Source organism: Haemaphysalis longicornis, unplaced genomic scaffold (genome assembly GCF_048455015.1).
Source record: "Haemaphysalis longicornis isolate Haplotype H1 unplaced genomic scaffold, Haemaphysalis longicornis Haplotype H1 scaffold_8, whole genome shotgun sequence".
NCBI classification, from domain to species: domain Eukaryota; kingdom Metazoa; phylum Arthropoda; class Arachnida; order Ixodida; family Ixodidae; genus Haemaphysalis; species Haemaphysalis longicornis.
Genome location: NW_027526445.1, coordinates 132,643,862 through 132,660,699, shown reverse-complemented (window position 1 = coordinate 132,660,699; position 16,838 = coordinate 132,643,862). Strand labels below are relative to the sequence as shown.

Genomic DNA, 16,838 nt, shown 5'->3' with positions numbered 1-16,838 from the left:
GCGCTCTGAAATCTGGGCTTAGTGCGTCGAAACCAATTTTTTTAACCTCCTTGGGCGAAACCGGGTCAGCGCTCTGATGCGAGGCCGGGCCCTCGCATTGCGTTCTGCCGCCTTCAGAGTTCTCACGTCCGCCGCCAGGGACCGCCACTTACCCCGTTCGTCTTCTATCGATCCGGAAATTATCCGATGCTCTTGCTGCTCCGCTCCTCCGCATCCTACCTCTCTCCGAAAAACGTACACCCTCCATCGCATCGTAACCCTGCGCTCCCTCTAGTCTGAGACGATCTCGCTGTGAGATGGTTTAACGAACGGAGCCGCACCGCAGCTTACAAGCAGCGCTGTTGACATCGCCTGCCGACGCATGCCTGCCGATAACCGGGTCGTCTGCTACTGCTGAATCCGCCGTCAGTGTCGTCTGCATACTGTCGTCTGCAGTCACTCCCCGCCATGAAAATGGCCAACGAGTGCGGCACATTGACTACGCAGCCAGCGGCGCCTACCAGGATGGCGACAACTCTGGGAGCTGCTGTCGGTGGCAACAATAATAACAACAAAGACAGCCACAATGGCGGAGGTCCAGACACCGTGCAGAGCGGCCTGCCGTTCGACACCGCCAAGGCCAAGATATACGAGACGAAGCGCCACAAGAAGATCGTGCGCCTGATGACGGTCATGGCGTACGTTTTGTCTGTCTCTCTCGCGGCGATTGTGCTGTCCCTGTACTACGTCTTCCTCTGGGATCCCAACATGCACTCCGAGCCCGAGCCCGTCGTAGTAATCGACCGGGTGGCGGGTCGCACCACGGCATTCGCTTCATCGTCGGCTGTTACTACCAACGAGACCGACTGCTCGGAGCTTGCGGCGGCGTCTGCGTCGCAGAAGACTGAACTGCCGCGGCCTGCGACTGTGGATACCACCGAACCCTCTGCGACTGAAGCAGATGCTACAGAGGAATACGGCGCTGCTGATGCGCCTTTTACGAAGATCTCTCAGACGGAACTGTCGGTTGTTGAGAACGAGACCGGTACATGGCTCGAAGGCGGTGAAAGTGCAACGACGCTCGCGGCCGCAGACGTCTCGGAGAGCGGCAAAACCACTGCTGCCGTCGAAAGATGAGAGAAGAGTGAGGTAATTTTCGAAACCAAACTTTACGCAGCTTCGTATCCTAGCATGCACGGTCAAATTACAGGCACTGAACGGTTTCTAAACCCTGCGTAGTCTTCATTCTCAACGTATTGGAGACGTGGTGGTCGTTGTTTGAAATGCACACGACAGGTATAGTTTAACGATCATGAGTAGATTGCTAACATGTGTTTCGTCCGATTCGTCTGGATGATCTGCTGTGAGCTAAAAACACGTATAAGCGTTTCGCAAAGCGGTTACAATCTTATCGATTACAATACGTTTTCAATAAGCGTGTGAATAAACTATACATGTAATGCGGTATCGCAAGTCTAGCAAAAATGATAACGAAATAAACAAGTTCGCAGTGAAAGATATCTTTCACCGTATAAACTAACCTCGCCTTGGCGAGCTTCCATGGTAAACAGGCTTTTCCGTTGTTCTTTTTTTTTGCGTGACGTTGACATATATATACCCCACTAAGGGCTAAATTTGTTTTTGTTTCGCCGCGGTGCTACATCACTACAGAACTAAGCATGGTAATAATGCACTTACAACCCATTCGTTCTTACGTCAAAGTTCAGGAGTCAGGTTGAGGTGCGTAAAAAGTCACACAGAGAGAGAATAACTTTAATGAAGACCAGCGATGTTAGCCGAGCCGTCGGGCTGGCTTGCTTCACTGGATGGGAGAAGAAAACCAAAAAGAAAAAAAAAGAGAAAAAAGAGTATCAAAACGAAAAGATGTCATTTCATGCGCCCAAAATTTTCAATCACACAACTCTGCCCAGTTCTGTGCTCCGAAGAAACTCCACGAGAGCCTTAATTGCTCGTGTTAATTACCCGTCGCGGTGGCTCAGTGGCTAAGGCGTTGCGCTGCTGAGCACGAGGTCGCGGGTTCGATTCCCGGCCGCGGCGGCCGCTTTTCTGATGGAGGCGAAAAGCAAAAACGCCCGTGTGCACGAGATTTCGGCGCACGCTAAAGATCCCCAGGTGGTCAAAATTAATCCGGAGCCCTCCACTACGGCGTGCCTCATCGCCTGCGTTGCGTCGGCGCGTTCAATCAATCAAATCAATTGCTCGTGTAGCCTGACTGGGACCCGACCAAGGACCCAAAACCGCCCTCAACTCAAGTCCCGCACTGCCCCCCCCCCCCACACACACACATACACACACAGCAAGGAAGAAGAAGAAGAAGAAGAAAGGGCCAAGCTGCCTGCACAAAGATAATATGAGTTTCTGTCTGTGCACAGTGTACTTTGGACACACGCAAAAACATGATGAATGTCTTCTCGTGAGTCACATGTGGAACAAAGGTGAGGATGCCTGCTGGGTGTTGTACAGGTAATGTCCCATGTAGGCCACATTCAAGCGTAGCCTATATATGCAGAATGGCTTACTCGCGCTTGCTAAGTCCAGGTGGCATTCTGAAGGTGCACTTGGGATCAATCGCGTGAAGAAGTGCGCATTGCTGCCTCTCATGACATCTGCGCTTACCATGCGGTTGATGAGGCGAGTATTGCCGCATGCTTCTTCGTGAATGGTATCGGCAGAGCTTGACTGCAGAGACAACTTCGACCGGATTTAGGGGAAATCCCCAAGGCGGAGTAAGATACTGCGAAGGAAAGTTTGACATCCACCTGAGTGCAGCCGTTGATGTCAAACTTTCCTTCGCAGAATGTTACTCCACCTTGGGGATTTTCCTTAAATCTGGTCGATTACACCTGTCCTTCACTTCGAGTTGTTGATCAATTCGCTCTCGCGCTACAAACGACTAGCCTTCTGGTTAGCTCAGTTGGTAGAGCGACTGCTCCGGTTAACCGGTGGTCCCGGGTTAGAATCCTGGACCAGGACGAATTTTTCTGACGAAATTTTCTGAGGAAGCAGCCGTACGGCTGCGTTCAGGTGGATGTCAAACTTTCCTTCGCAGAGACAACTTCGCGCAGGCGCGTGCAAAGTTGTTCCATTGCCTGCAAAGCAGTGGTTGGAAGCCGTCTGCTCTCTGTCATGGCTCCCATTGTGGAGGTGGTCTTCGGGACACCAAGACATATCCTCAGTATTCGGGCCTGCAACCCCTCTAGTATTTTGGAATTCCCTTTGGAGAGAGAAGTCAGGGCTGGGAGGCTATAGCGAAGTAAGCCTTCGCAGAGGGCGTCGTATAGCCGTAAAAGAGAGCTGACGCTACATCCATCAGTGCTGTTGGAAAGCATGCCGAATATGTGCGCGAATGACGTCAACTTCTCTTTTAGGCTTCGGATGTGCGGCGTCCATGTCAGATGGCGGTCGAAGGTAACACCCAAAAACCTGTGATGGGTGACATGCGGTATCGCTACGCCTGCGGCAGTTAACTGGTATAGTTTGAGGCGTCCCGCTCTGTAACGACTATGGCGGCGCAAAGCCTGGCCGGTGATATCGCAAGTCACAGAGGGTTTCTGTAGAAGTATATTGTACCTGTGACAATTCTATTAATCATCATCATCATCACCACCAGCAGCAGCAGCAGCCTATTTTATGTCCATTGCAGGACGGCCTCTCCCATATAGAGTTTCCCTTGCTCTAGCCCTATCCTGCGCTCTGCGAATCAAGTCTTCAAGTTTTTGCCCCATAAAGATTGCGGGAGTATGCTCTGGCTGCATACCCTTTTTTTAGTGACAGAGGTATGCACACTCAGTGCTTTCTGAATGCACCCCAGCCCATAGTAATTATACGTCTGGATTCTGTGTGGTGATATGGTTCATCACGGACAACTTTTCCAGTGGTGGAATTCTCAGTTTTTCCCATTTCACGTCGGTTTCGAAGTGTCATTTTCGAGCGAACCCTGAGTGCTTTTTTTCGAGCGAGCCCTGATTGTTTTTTTTTTTTCTTTTGGGGGTGGGGAGCCCTGATTGGCTGAAACCAGAAAGCCCAGATGTGACGCAGCGCAAGGAGGGCGGGGCGTCGGTTTGTGTGCATGTCATTGGTCAGATGTTTCGCAAGTACAACTACGTCACGTTTGAAATGGAGGCGAAATGGACATTTTTAAGACGGACGCAACTCACAAGTGTGCCCCAGGATAGTTATATTCATGCACCTGTTCTAGTATTGCGTTACCCTATAGGCTGAACTGGAAGATTCCTGCACGTCTATATAACACCTTTCATCTCCCGTATCCCCTCCCCCCTGAGTAGGGTAGCCAACCGGACAGTATCCTGGTTAACCTCCCCGCCGTTTTTGTACTATTCCTTCCTTCCTTCTACATAACACCACTTTCAATGCCTTCCAATTTATGTTTAACCTACGGCTAAGCTTTCCGAGTACAGTTGCTGAAGTATTCTTTGCCGATCTCCGGTGCTCTGAACAAGGCGATGTCTCCCGCAAATCTCAAGTGGCTAAAATAATCTGACTGCTCCCTAGTTTCTCCCAGTTAAGCTTTTTTAATATCCCTTCCGCAGACATGTTGGGCAGGAAATGGAGCGCTACCGAATATGACTCTGGACGTAATTATCTTCTTAATGAAATACCAACCAAGGCTTCCTTTGCCGATTTGTTGACGTTAATCTTCAAGACACGCTGTAAATAATTTCGAGGGATAGTGTCCCCGTGTCGGACGCCCTGTTCTAGCGAAGCTGTTTATGGTTCTGTGCATTTTTTTTCCTGCATCGACAGTTATCCCTTAACAAAAGCGCCTTGCTGCAAAGCCAACTTAGCAGGAGAAAGGGTGCAAATCCTAATTCTTTATGAAGACTTTCCCAACACCAAGGCGAAGCTTAAATGGCTAGCGTTCCGTGCTGTTTTCATGTCTGCGAACAAAAATGAGGAGCCATTCCACTCTGTGGAGGTGGATGACCAGCGAAGCTTTATAGCACACAGAATTTAGGCGAGTGGTACGCGCAAATTTTATTTCTTTCCAGCTTGGACGGCGATCTTTCCTGAAAAAGAGTTTTGCGTCTCGGACCCGGCACACCGTATAGCCAAAAATTTTGCCGTGGTTGAACGTGGTTGGGCGAAGTTTGTCGAGCTCGGTTTCTGGGCTAGAGCGCGCAGTGAACGTGCACGTGCACAGCCTGGCTCAGTACTGTCTAAAGGCGCGCATGCGCAGTGAAATGGGATTCAGCCAGCGTCTTCTTGTATCAAAAGTTTGATGTGGGCGAGTTGGTACATACTGCTGAAAAATTAATCGGCGCTAAAACAGGGACGAAGAAGAAACACGTAACACACAACACGGTGCCGAACTTCCAACTAGAATTTATTGAAAAGATGCTGCTTATATACCCAAAACTAAAATACTGAGAGCACTGTGACGACAAATTCATCACATTTCTAAAAACGCTACTTCTCTATCTGTCAGTGATATGGACGGAGTACTAACGCAGTTAGCCCCTGCCTGTCTGATAAAAAGAGCTTCCATAATTTCGCGCTCAAGCTTGAGCTTCCATAATTTCGCTGTAAGCTTGAGCGCGAAATTACGGAAGCTCTTTTTATAAGACAGGCAGGGGCTAAGTGCGTTAGTACTCCGTCCATATCACTGGCAGATAGAGAAGTAGCGTTTTTAGAAATGTGATGAATTTGTCGTCACAGTGCTCTCAGTATTTTAGTTTTGGGTATATAAGCAGCATCTTTTCAATAAATTCTAGTTGGAAGTTCGGCACCGTGTTGTGTGTTACGTGTTTCTTCTTCGTCCCTGTTTTAGCGCCGATTAATTTTTTAGCTTCTAGTATCCTTTTCTGGCAGCGCGCACCCTTACTTTTCCCTTTCTCCGCACCTATCCCCTCAGTACGACTAGCGATTAGACGCTTTCACTGCGGAAGAGCACGAAGCGCTGGCTTGACCGTGACTGAGCTTTTCCTGACCCTTTCCCCTATACCCCTCTCCGCACCCCTCCCTTTAGAGCGAACGAGCGATTAGACGCTTTCACTGCGAAAGCCGTCGGCGCCGCATATTCGGTCGCGGGCCGTAGCGTGGTTGGCGACACCTCCGTCGGCACGAAACTGCTCGTGGCGCTTGCTTGAAGGTCAGAGAAACGCTACCAGGATGTAATAAGTTTCGCTTTAAGAGACGCCGAAGGTAATTTGTCATACTTCTGCTTGTGTTTGCTTTGCATAGACTGACTTTATCCTGTCGCTAAAGCAGTATTTAATTTGTGAAGCCTGAAAGAAGAAAATATATATACCATGCGATATCTGCGAAGTGACGCGAACTCGGCTTGCGATGTGATTGGACGATGTCCAACTTCGGATTCTAAAGTTCACGCATACGCTCTTGCGTTTGTGTCAATGCCATTTTTTTGCAGGAAAACTTCACTGCTATAGGCAACAAGCGTACGAGTCGGGATTTAGTTATTGTGGTTTATTTTTGGAGAGTTGTTCAAACCAGTTTTGGTTTTGGTTCCGTGCAACACGTCCATGGCTCGCGCCGTTATCTGTTATCGCGCATTAGCGATACTTCAGGCATCGCCATGACCCGCTATTCACATGTTGTTGACTACAGAAATGGGCCGAATAAACCTCCTAGCACCGTTTCTAGTGAGCAAGAGTCGTTCCATGCAGTGACGAAGGCCGAGCCGAGGCGTACGCTGTGGCTCAAAGGCCTCCGCGCAATCGGAAATAATGCTCAACTGGGAGGCACTTCTCCCGCACCCTCGGAGCTCACCTCTCTCATCTCCGCAGTACCCAGTGGGTCGTGAAAAGCGTGTTGACACCAGGTCGACAGTCGGTCAATTCGGGAAAAATAAGTACCCCTGTCACACGGACACTTTCAATCGCGATTGAGTCGATCCGGACCGAGCTCAATCCGGATCGGGCGCTGCTACGCGCCACTTTCAATCGCGATCGAACTCAATCCTGGCTCCCCAAGCGCGATTGAGGTTTCCAAGCGCGACCGGACGAAAGCGGCGATACTCTCGTTCTCGTTCCACCGCGGAGTAATGCCACAGAGGGTGACAACTTCAATTAACGCCACAAATTGTATCGCTACAGAAGTCAATCGCGCTTCGCTTATTCGCCCGGGATTCGAAACGGCGTGGTGAGGTGCTACTAGCGACCCGCTGCGGTGGTTCAGTGGCTAAGGCGTTGCGCTGCTGAGCACAAGGTCGCGGGTTCGATTCCCGGCCGCGGCGGCCGCTTTTCTGATGGAGGCGAAAAGCAAAAACGCCCGTGTGTACGAGATTTCGGCGCACGTTAAATATCCCCAGGTGGTCAAAATTAATCCGGAGCCCTCCACTACGGCGCGCCTCATCGCCTGCATTGCATTGGCGCGTTAAACCCTACAATCAATCAAATCAATTGCTCGTGTAGCCTGACTGGGACCCGACCAAGGACCCAAAACAGCCCTCAGCTCAAGTCCCGCACCAAGCTGCCTGCACAAAGATAATATGAGTTTCTGTCTGTGCACAGTGTACTTTGGACACACGCATAAACATGATGAATGTCTTCTCGTGAGTCACATGTGGAACAAAGAGGTGAGGATGCCTGCTGGGTGTTGTACAGCCACATTCAAGCGTAGCCTACATAGCCTACGGCGCGTTAAACCCCACAATCAATCAATCAGGTGCTACTAGCGAACACGCTGTTTCCCCCGAATAAACACATATGTACTGCGCTGAGGCCTATATTGCTGTTTACTTAATGGATTACAGCACTCCGAGTTGCTAATCATTTCTTGAATAACGCTTGTGCAGCAACCTTTCCCCTTGGTCCCTCAAATATCTGATAACCAGCGACTGCGTTCCTTCAGGCAAGAAAAGCGATCTCAAATCTGTGGTCGCGCTGCTGACCAGCCGGCTAGATCGCCCTGCACAAAAAGTGTAAGAAGGGCTTCTCGTACATTGGTTTTACGCTTTACAATAAACGCTTCGGTTGATTTTGATTCCTTATTACGTATACTGACTCCGGCAATTCTCACCCTGCCCTTAGCTGATCTTAGATTTTCTACAGGCGGTCCAGCAGCACACTTATGCAACTTACAACTTCGCTGAAGCGAAGCCTTAGCGAATCGTCGTAACGCCAAATATACGAATCTCATATGCACTATACTGTAAAGTTATTTTCCTTCACGGACGTTATTAAGCTATAGTACGTCCTGCGAACTAGCAGAATGGAGTCGAATCTTTCAACGCGCAAATCTTGTCGGGACTCAGCTTTCACTTCACGATCGCCTCCCGACGACCCGCCGGTCTATATATAGCAGGTACTAGCATGTACTAGTACTAACAGGTACTAGTATACCGCCAGTATCCGTCGGCGGTTCGGTGAGCTGCGCCGGCGGCGTAGTCAAGCTAATCCGCGAGAGTTAGTGAGTGAGTGCTTTATTGATATAGAAAATGGAAAAGAAGTGGACTGGGGATATTTTGAACTCATTTGGAGTTCACCAGCATACAACCCATTCCGGGGGAAGGGGAGAGGGGGAATGAAAGGGGATAGGTGAGAACAAATGGGGATAGAGAAAGAGGAAGAGATAGAAAGAAAGAAAGAGATAAGGAGTGCGTAAGGATGGCCGGCAAACATTGGGCTAGCCGTTGTATGAGGTTGGTGTCCTCGAGGAAGGCCAGGACAAGTCGGAATGCTTCCCGCCGGAAGGAGTCGGGGCCCGTCGGGAAAAGCAGGTTCACAAGGGTGTGGCTGGGCAGCCCGAGACGCTGGAGTGCGGCCCGAAGCTTTGTTCGCGGGGCATCGTGCTGGCGGCAGGAGCAGAGCACGTGCTCCAGGGTCTCGGGCTCTGGGAAGTCAGCACATGTGGGCGACGACCGGCGGTCTTGTCTGTGCAAGCGGGCTGCCACGTTGCAGCAATCGAGCCGCATGCGAAGGAGTATGGAGCGGGCGTCCCAGGCAGGACCCGTGGAGCTTGGCCGCTGATGACTCTGGGGTCCGGGGTGGCATCGTCTCCACCTCCCGCGCCAGGATGGGTTGTGCGGCGTCGAAGGGCCTCACGTCGCTCGAAGCAGGGGACAAGCGTCACAAGAAACGTCATTTAAATTCCGAAGGGAGGTTGCAGAGACGAGGACAACACGTTCTAATAGTTTTTTTTTACTGAATAAGTTCAGATAAACGCAGCCAGAAAGTCGAAACATTGTTTACAAATCACTTCAGTATCCCTTTTATACTCACGAAGATCCACGTGTCATTGATATACGCGTAGCGCTGTATAGCACAATGCGTTAGAAAACGAACGCCGTGGTGTGCGTCCCCTCATGTTTAACTTTACACGACCGTTGGCCGCTAAGACTTTGTTATTAGGACAAGTTTCATTTACTTGTGACAGTTAGTTCAGAGTGAAGTTTTGAATATTGTCGAGTTCCCGTCAGCTGTCAATACGTGGACTTCTACGGGAGAGAAACAGACAGCCGTACGTTTGTCTTCTAGAAAAAAACCTCTAGCCCATCACCATTTCGCTTAGTAATCACAAAGCCACATGCATTACCATTACAAATGAGAGACGTTAATACGTGCACTATTCCCTAACCACGCTTGCGATGTGTATTTCACACAGCTTCCCTGTCATCCGCTTTCGCAGACTGAAATTATAGTTCTCTCTCTCTCTCGCTCACGAAAAGATGAATCATGCCAGGGTGTCCTTCGCTCTGGCCCACGCCACGAGCACGCACGTGTGGAAGACGACAGACCCGGTGTCTTTTTCACGCGATCACCATGTAACTTGTCGGCCGTGCGGAGCATGGTGTAGACCCACGAAAGTGACATGCAGGCAAGAAGAAGCCCCGAGGGTGCGAGGGCTGAGCAAGGACTGCACGGCCGCCAGTGCAGCCACTCGCTCGTCCTGCTCCCTCACCCATAAGACTCCAAAATTAGAATCTTTTTTTTTTTAATTGCCTCCAATCCACGCTGTGAAGGTGGTTGAACTGCGACTGTAAACGACACCCACAACGATTACCCGTGCGGCGTCACTTGAATTTACACTCGTGGATCTACAAAGAGTGAAACAAGAGTGAAAGCGCCTTGTTCGTTCAGTTATCAGTGCCAGCTTGTCCCGTCATTTTCTTCTGTGTCCTGTGTTTGCCGCTGGTTTTTGTAGCGTGAGCTACACTGGCCGAGGTTGAGCAGTTTCGCGTGGCTCCTGGAGAGCCGTGCCGCGCATGCGCGAGGAGCAGTGACGTCACACGGCGCACAGAACGTTGCTCGCTGCCCGGCGTCTCTCACACACCCCACGCGCCCAGCGTCTTCGCCGACCTCCGTTCCGCACGTGGCGGCCCGGTCCACTTTATGATCATGCGAGGGGTGGCCGGGTGTGGAAGCAGCTAAGCTCTGGGGCGATTGGTGAGGCTGCGCCGAAGCCGCTTGACAAATATACATGTGTCACATAACGCGTATACCGTGTGTGTGTCATTGAAGCAGTCGTCTGATAATCAAGCGAATCCTAGACAACCAGGAAAGCTAAGAATAACCAGCTGAACCTTAGCTCACGCTACGTATAACCTGGCATAGCCAAGCTAAGCCACTGCTAATTTTTTTCGAAGGTTGAGAAGGAGGTCGGCACGCGCGGCTATGACGTCATCTCTCAGTGCATCCCTCTCACTCTTGTTTCATGTTTCGCCTCCAGAAAGCGCCCACCCCCTCCCCAGACGCTGAATCCAAACCACCGTCTGTCTCCCCGTCTCCACGTCTGGGCGTAGCTTAGTTGGCAAAAAGACGGGCTCTCGCTCCGCTTCTCTTCGAGCCCAGGTTCGATCCGCGGTGGTGCCAGCAGTTTGAATGTGTGGCCTGGGTGTAGCCAGTAGTAGCCTGGGATGTTTCCTGCTGACGCGTGCACGAAAATTTTCTTGGCTGGTTAGAGGTATGCTGCATCGCAGGTGTATACTGCACAGAGGTATACTGCATAGTCTTGTACTATCTCTAACCTGTATCGCTTGTTTAGCATGTTTCCTTGCGTCGGATTTGGTCGGCAACCGACAATCGTGCAAACTAGATCCTGTGATGTTCTAACCGTCCTAATGCTAACGTCTGCTCGTTTTAGTAGCGGCATTCGCTGCCCGTCGCTTTTTAGGGGCGAAGAACCTTAGTACCTCGCTTTGTCTGCGCTAGTCCCTTGGCGTCCGTGTTGTTGCGCATGCGCGAGGTGCACTGTATTAGACTAAATTGAATGGTATCGGATGAATTGCATATACTGTACAAACGCGTTGTAACTCATTTACATGCGCGAGTGGGCAACGCCACGGGTGATTTCCGGTGAGAACGATCCCCGGTGCTTCGCCCACTCGTCATGATTCACTTCGTGGAGATGCGTGATTTTTTTTTTTTTTTTACTGTCCACCAGTATGGGCGTTTCGTCGCCGTCGTTCTCATTGCATCCGCTTTTGCCACCTGCTCAGCCCTGCACTATCTTCACACTCCCTGCACTATCTTCACACGCTGGGGCACCGGAGGCAGAAGCGTCAGCCGGCGAAGAGCCGCCGCATCCCGAGCGAACATGGCCGGCGGATGCGCAAAGGCGACGACACCGCTGCCAGTTCGGCATGACGTCACCTATTCCGCCTTTGCCCTGCCGTTCTCCTTTCTTCCGTCTCTCTTTGTCCACGGATCGACGGCGCAAAATTTTGCCGACATGTTCCATCTATTGCTAACGCAAGATTATAAAAGACGACCGTTCCTGTCAAACCGCCGTCAAAGCTTACTTTCCCGCATCACGGCAGTGTGTGTAGAGAAGCTTGCTTTGGGGCTTCTGAGTATAAAAAATAAGAATGATTGGTAGATGTGATAACAATGTAATAAACATATTTAGAACAGAGCACTTTATGGGCTCGCCTTGTCGCCCCAGGCGGCACAGCGAGATAATGGACCCAAGTTGAGCCTTCTGTACTGGGGTCGGAGAATCACGCTGAGGCTTCGAAAAACCACGCGGTTTAAATAGTCATAACCGTTCGAACCTTGTGAACCGCTGGCGCTTTTCATACATCTCCCCGTTGTTTAGCACAAATAAAACTGCAGGTACATTTCAGGCAAAATCTGTCAGTATAACCGCCAGCCCCCGCGTTCATTTAGTTAGGAACGCTCGGTAAGCGAAAAAAGCGGCCGCGCAAGAAAAAAAAAAAAAAAAAATTACGCGTTCGAAATGACGCAAAACAGCTCCAGCATACGAAATTAAAGCAAGCACAAAAAGAACAGACTCCCGCTGGCGCAGTTTCAGACAAGGGGCGCGCGAGCACTGCGAAGGCGGGAAATTTGAAATGCATTGGGTGGCAGCAGTGAGCGGATTACGGCACTGCAGCCCATTATGGCAAATCACTGCTCTGCACTTCCGGCAGCTTTCACATTGAGTGGAACGGCTTTAATTTTTATATTATTGGTGGCAGTAAAAAAAAATTGGGGACGTCGCAGTCGCCGCGTCTACGTTGGAACAAAAAAAAAAGGGGGGGAATATAGAAAAAAGAAAAAAGGGAAAAGAGCTGGTGCGTCTGGGAAAAGCAGAAGCAGCGATCGGACGTAAGATCCCCAAAATATTAACCGGACTGCGTTCCGCAGCAGGTTATACGATCACTTTGAAGGGTCGTATGCGCTGAGACGTATTCCTGCATTGCTACCGAGGAAGCTTAATGTTAATAAAATGGAGAAGCGCCGTGAAGGTGCTTGCTACTTAGTAGACAATTCTCAGAGTTTTTGCACATTTTTTTGGCAGCCCTCCCCGCTCGAAATGAACATGGCCGCTGAAATTTCGAAAAAAAAAACATTGATATCCGCAGGTTGCTAGGGCTCAGTAACAGGATATCCCACTGCTTACAAAACAAAACTGTGGTTGAAGGCAACTCCACAAATTAGCAGCCATTCCACTCTGTGAAACTGGATTACCAGCGTCGCTGTATGAATTACACACCAGACAGACGGTTATAGAATTCACACGCATTTTTAAAGACGATTGTGTTTCTTGGGCTACTTAAACGCAGAAATTTTGGTCTGTCTGTCTGACTCCACTCAGCCACCCGGCCAAAGTAAACCAGATGCTGCGCAATAGTCTTATATACTCACAGCCAAATCTAAACGTCTAAGTCCAGTTTATTGTTCATACTCGTCAACATTGTTGAAGAAGAACAAGTCATTACGCAAATATAAGGCAGAAAATCAATACATAAGCGATATTCGCAGTGTTCCTTTATTTACAAATCCACAGATGCTTGGTTTTTACGATAGAAAATAAAATACTACATCAACTGCAGAAAACCGTCGCCTGCTGTTGCCAGCGCTATACATGAAGGCATTTTAAAAAACCAAACGGCAACAGCAACGAAAGGTTCCACTAGATACGTCCCACGATCCGCTTGGAACGCTCGTGGAGTAGGGCAACGTGGTTCTATTAACGTTGTAGTAGGGTGCCTCGATTCACACGAGTCTCCGCCGTACGGCAGCGCTGACATCGAGGCACCCGGTCTGGAGCAGCGGAACGCGGTAAATTTAAATTGACTTGAGCAAACCTCTAGCGTGTTATCTCGGGAGGAACGAAACGGGAGAGGAACAGTCGACTATCGTCTTTCGTCGACATTTGCAACGGAAGGAGCAGATACGCGGCCAATTTGTTTTTTGTCATCATTTGGTATTGGTGGTGACTTGGAAGGATTGCAGCTTTATTCTAGGGGACAAACGCGTTTTCCTTCTGTAAAAGCTCATGTAATGGCGGCAGACAGGAGTCGTGTTACGTTCACAACTCCACGGTGAACTGGCTAATTGTGTAAAGTGAATGAAATTGGGAGTAATGACAGAGTCGTTTCATAGGTCAACTGTGTAATTTTATCGGGGAAAGTTTTCATGAAACGAGATACAGCTGTTTGCTTATGAACACTAGTGATTAAGTTGGCTTTGACGCAAGGCGTATTTGCACACGGAGAACAAAAGGCATGGAACTAGCCACAAACAGCTTTGCTGTAAAAGGCATTCCTGGCGTGCTCCGACGCACGTTTTAACAGAAACCCGCACAAGGGCGACTGTTGTCACTTACAGTCTCTTTAACCGCGCCCGTACCTGTTCAATTCTTTCCCCGCGTTTCTGCGGTCTCCCGGTGTTGGAGTGTCGTTTTGCTTCATAATCACCGCGGTTCGCTGCAACTCGTTTGGCCATGTTCGGTTAAAGGAGCCATGAAGACAAAATACAAGTTGGGTTTATTAGAAACTGCTTAGTCCCGATAACAATGATACCAATGGCATCGCAATCTTCGAACAAATAACGGAGATATTAAAGAAAACGTGTGAAGCAGTCGCGCCGCCCTATCCAATTTCCCGCAACTTTTCTATGACGTCACGGAACCTTGTTTGTGCGATTGGCGGCCGCCTAACTGAGCTGTCGCGACGGCACATGACTGGACGTCTGTAATGGGGCCTCTAGTTCCATTTGACCGCATCACTTGAATGCTAACGTGCAGTTGACGCACTGAAAATTATGTTTTATTGTTGGCCCGCGTATGACGTCATTCTTGCTCATAACACGTCACTGTGGCGCAAAATTTGAAAGTTTTTAAATACTTGTTGCTTTTTTGTCGTTAAAAAAACATCTTTTGTGGCTGTAATGGAGCTGAGTGAGATACTGAATCGTAGTTTTTTCAAATTAAACGGAGGTTTATTTTCTCTTCATGGCTCTTTTAAGATGCGAAGTAGCACAACTGTACTCTCTCGCACAAACTTCGATGAAAAAAAAAACAAATAAAAGAAAATCAAGGCAGCGCGCTTCTTTTTTCTGTTTAAGTATGCTCAGTTTTTGCCAACATTGAACGCTCATCTTAATAACCGAGTACCACCGTCTTACGTCGGCAATATTGAGTGTGCGGCTCGCTTTATGTAGAATAATAAGTTACAAGCGAAGTTAATTTGTGTAAAGTTCCGGGATTCTTGCAGTTACCCGTCTTTATAAGGGCGCAGAGTCACTCCCGATGGTTTTCTCCTTTCCACGAACTATCTCTTAAACGCGAGGCAAGGTTTTGTATCGAATGTTGCATAAGCAAGGTAACTTCGCTGTAAGAACTTTTGAGAACTTGGTAGTCAAAGTGATACGTTGGTGTGGCGGTGACGGTGGTGGTGACGACGACGAATGAGATACAGTTGATGTTGTTTATGGCGTTACGGTAGAAAAAAAAAAAGGCTGCGTTTAATCTCACGGCAACCGTGAGAATTACCTAAGGGAAATACTCGTAGCAGTTTCCATAAAAGCTGGCTGGCCTAGATATTACTTCCCAACGTAACCTAACCAACCTAACCTCACCGGATCTAACCTAACGTAGCCTAACCTATTCTACCCAAAGTATCCTACCCTACAGAATGTACTGTAACCGGCCCAAATCCAGCCCAACTGCAACGAACCAGCCCAACGACACACAATACAACCTATATTAAACCGAATCCAACCCATTCTAGAATTCCTGTGCGTCGATCGCCTTAAACAGTAATAACCAGAATAAAAAAAAAGCATTAACAAAATTCACGATGAGCGAAAACTCCAAAAATTCCGAAAGCTACCCCCCCCCCCCCTTCCAGACTCGATCCTGAACCTTCATCCTTTTCGTTTTAAAGTAGGTGCTATACGACAACGCCACAGGAGCGGCTGTACGAACGAGTTTCCGGGGAATATCTGTCCCATAAAATCTCTGGGTGACGTGCTGTTAGCCAATCAGAGGCGACTGCCGCGAGAAATTTCTCGCCTTAATTCTGAAGGTTACCGGGATGGTAGACACTACCTCGAAAAAATACCGCAGGCACCATGTCAGGGCCACTAACCACTGTTTATCGCCTGTGCACAGCGGAACGTTGAACTAAAGGTAAACGAGGGAGGGAAAAAAAAGGAAATAATAAATAGAGAGAATATTATTTTATAAGAATATTTATAAGTGATGATATTATTTTATAGTATACAGCGAGTAAAATGTGTACAATGCCCTCTTTATTTTCTTTCAGGAGGAGCCGCCTGCCACCTTCCAGTACATTCCAGCATTGCCAACCACAAGAGTCCATTATCGTCCAGCCAAATCACCCACAGCGCTCTGTATACTGCGAGCCCATGGATGCCAGAACCTGGGTCCAAACCTCTAGGAGTCGTCCACTTAACAGCGGCGCATACATAGACCACGTGATGCTAAGCTCCGCGAAGATTGCAGTTTCTTGCGCGTCATGATAGAGAGTAGTTTCTAATGCTTCTGATATATATGACGTCACTTACGCTCTCGAGTTTTTGGGGTGTAGCAATAAGCAGCGTACGAACGGATGCTTCGTGGAGTCGTTATGCGAAAACGGGGAAAGAACGACTGAAAAGTGTGTTCTTTCGGGAATGCTCGCTTGTTCTGTGGGAGAATCTTCACGCGAAGATTTGAGAGAGAGAGAGAGAGAGAGAGAGAGAGAGAGAGAGAGAGAGAGAGAGAGAGAGAGAGAGAGAGAGAGAGAGAGAGAGAGAGAGAGAGAGAGAGAGAGAGAGGGGGGGGGGGGGAGAGAGGGAGGGAGGGAGGGAGGGAGGGAGGGAGAAATACGTGCTTTATTTCAGGCCTGTACGAGAGCACTCTGGCTGTCTGCATCAGTGTTGGCCTGTGAAGGTGGTTGGGTCGACAGAGCGGGCGGGTGGCAATGTGGGAGTGTCTGCGGTAGTTACCCAACACGCCCCTTGGACCCTCGTCGGCATAGACAAACGCGGCGAGAGAGGTCCATAACAAAGTGAGCGTGGTGATATCCCGCGTTAGAGGCAGCACCCAGTCGAAGTAAGACGTCGGGCGAATGGCCTCGGGGAGGGGGGGGTGTAACATCTTTATTTGCCTGCTTTTCGGCTACAGGA

General features: G+C 49.3%; 1 protein-coding gene across 2 annotated transcripts; it reads left to right on the top strand.

The window, feature by feature from the left end:
• Positions 1-199: 199 nt before the first annotated feature.
• Inaf-d (trp-interacting inaF-D) lies at positions 200-16,427 on the top strand. Of its 2 annotated transcripts, none has more exons than XM_077679775.1 (2): positions 200-1,123; positions 15,974-16,427. In XM_077679775.1, the coding sequence occupies exon 1, from the start codon at positions 448-450 to the stop codon at positions 1,114-1,116; it is 669 nt and encodes a 222-aa protein (XP_077535901.1). In that variant the 5' UTR covers positions 200-447; the 3' UTR covers positions 1,117-1,123; positions 15,974-16,427. The 2 variants fall into 2 exon arrangements, with proteins under 2 accessions (XP_077535901.1, XP_077535900.1); XM_077679774.1 differs by having other exon boundaries at positions 204-1,128.
• Positions 16,428-16,838: the final 411 nt, after the last annotated feature.

Coding starts and splice junctions, on each gene's coding strand:
- Inaf-d (XM_077679775.1), top strand. CDS start 448: ATGAAAATGGCCAACGAGTGCGGCACATTGACTACGCAGCCAGCGGCG.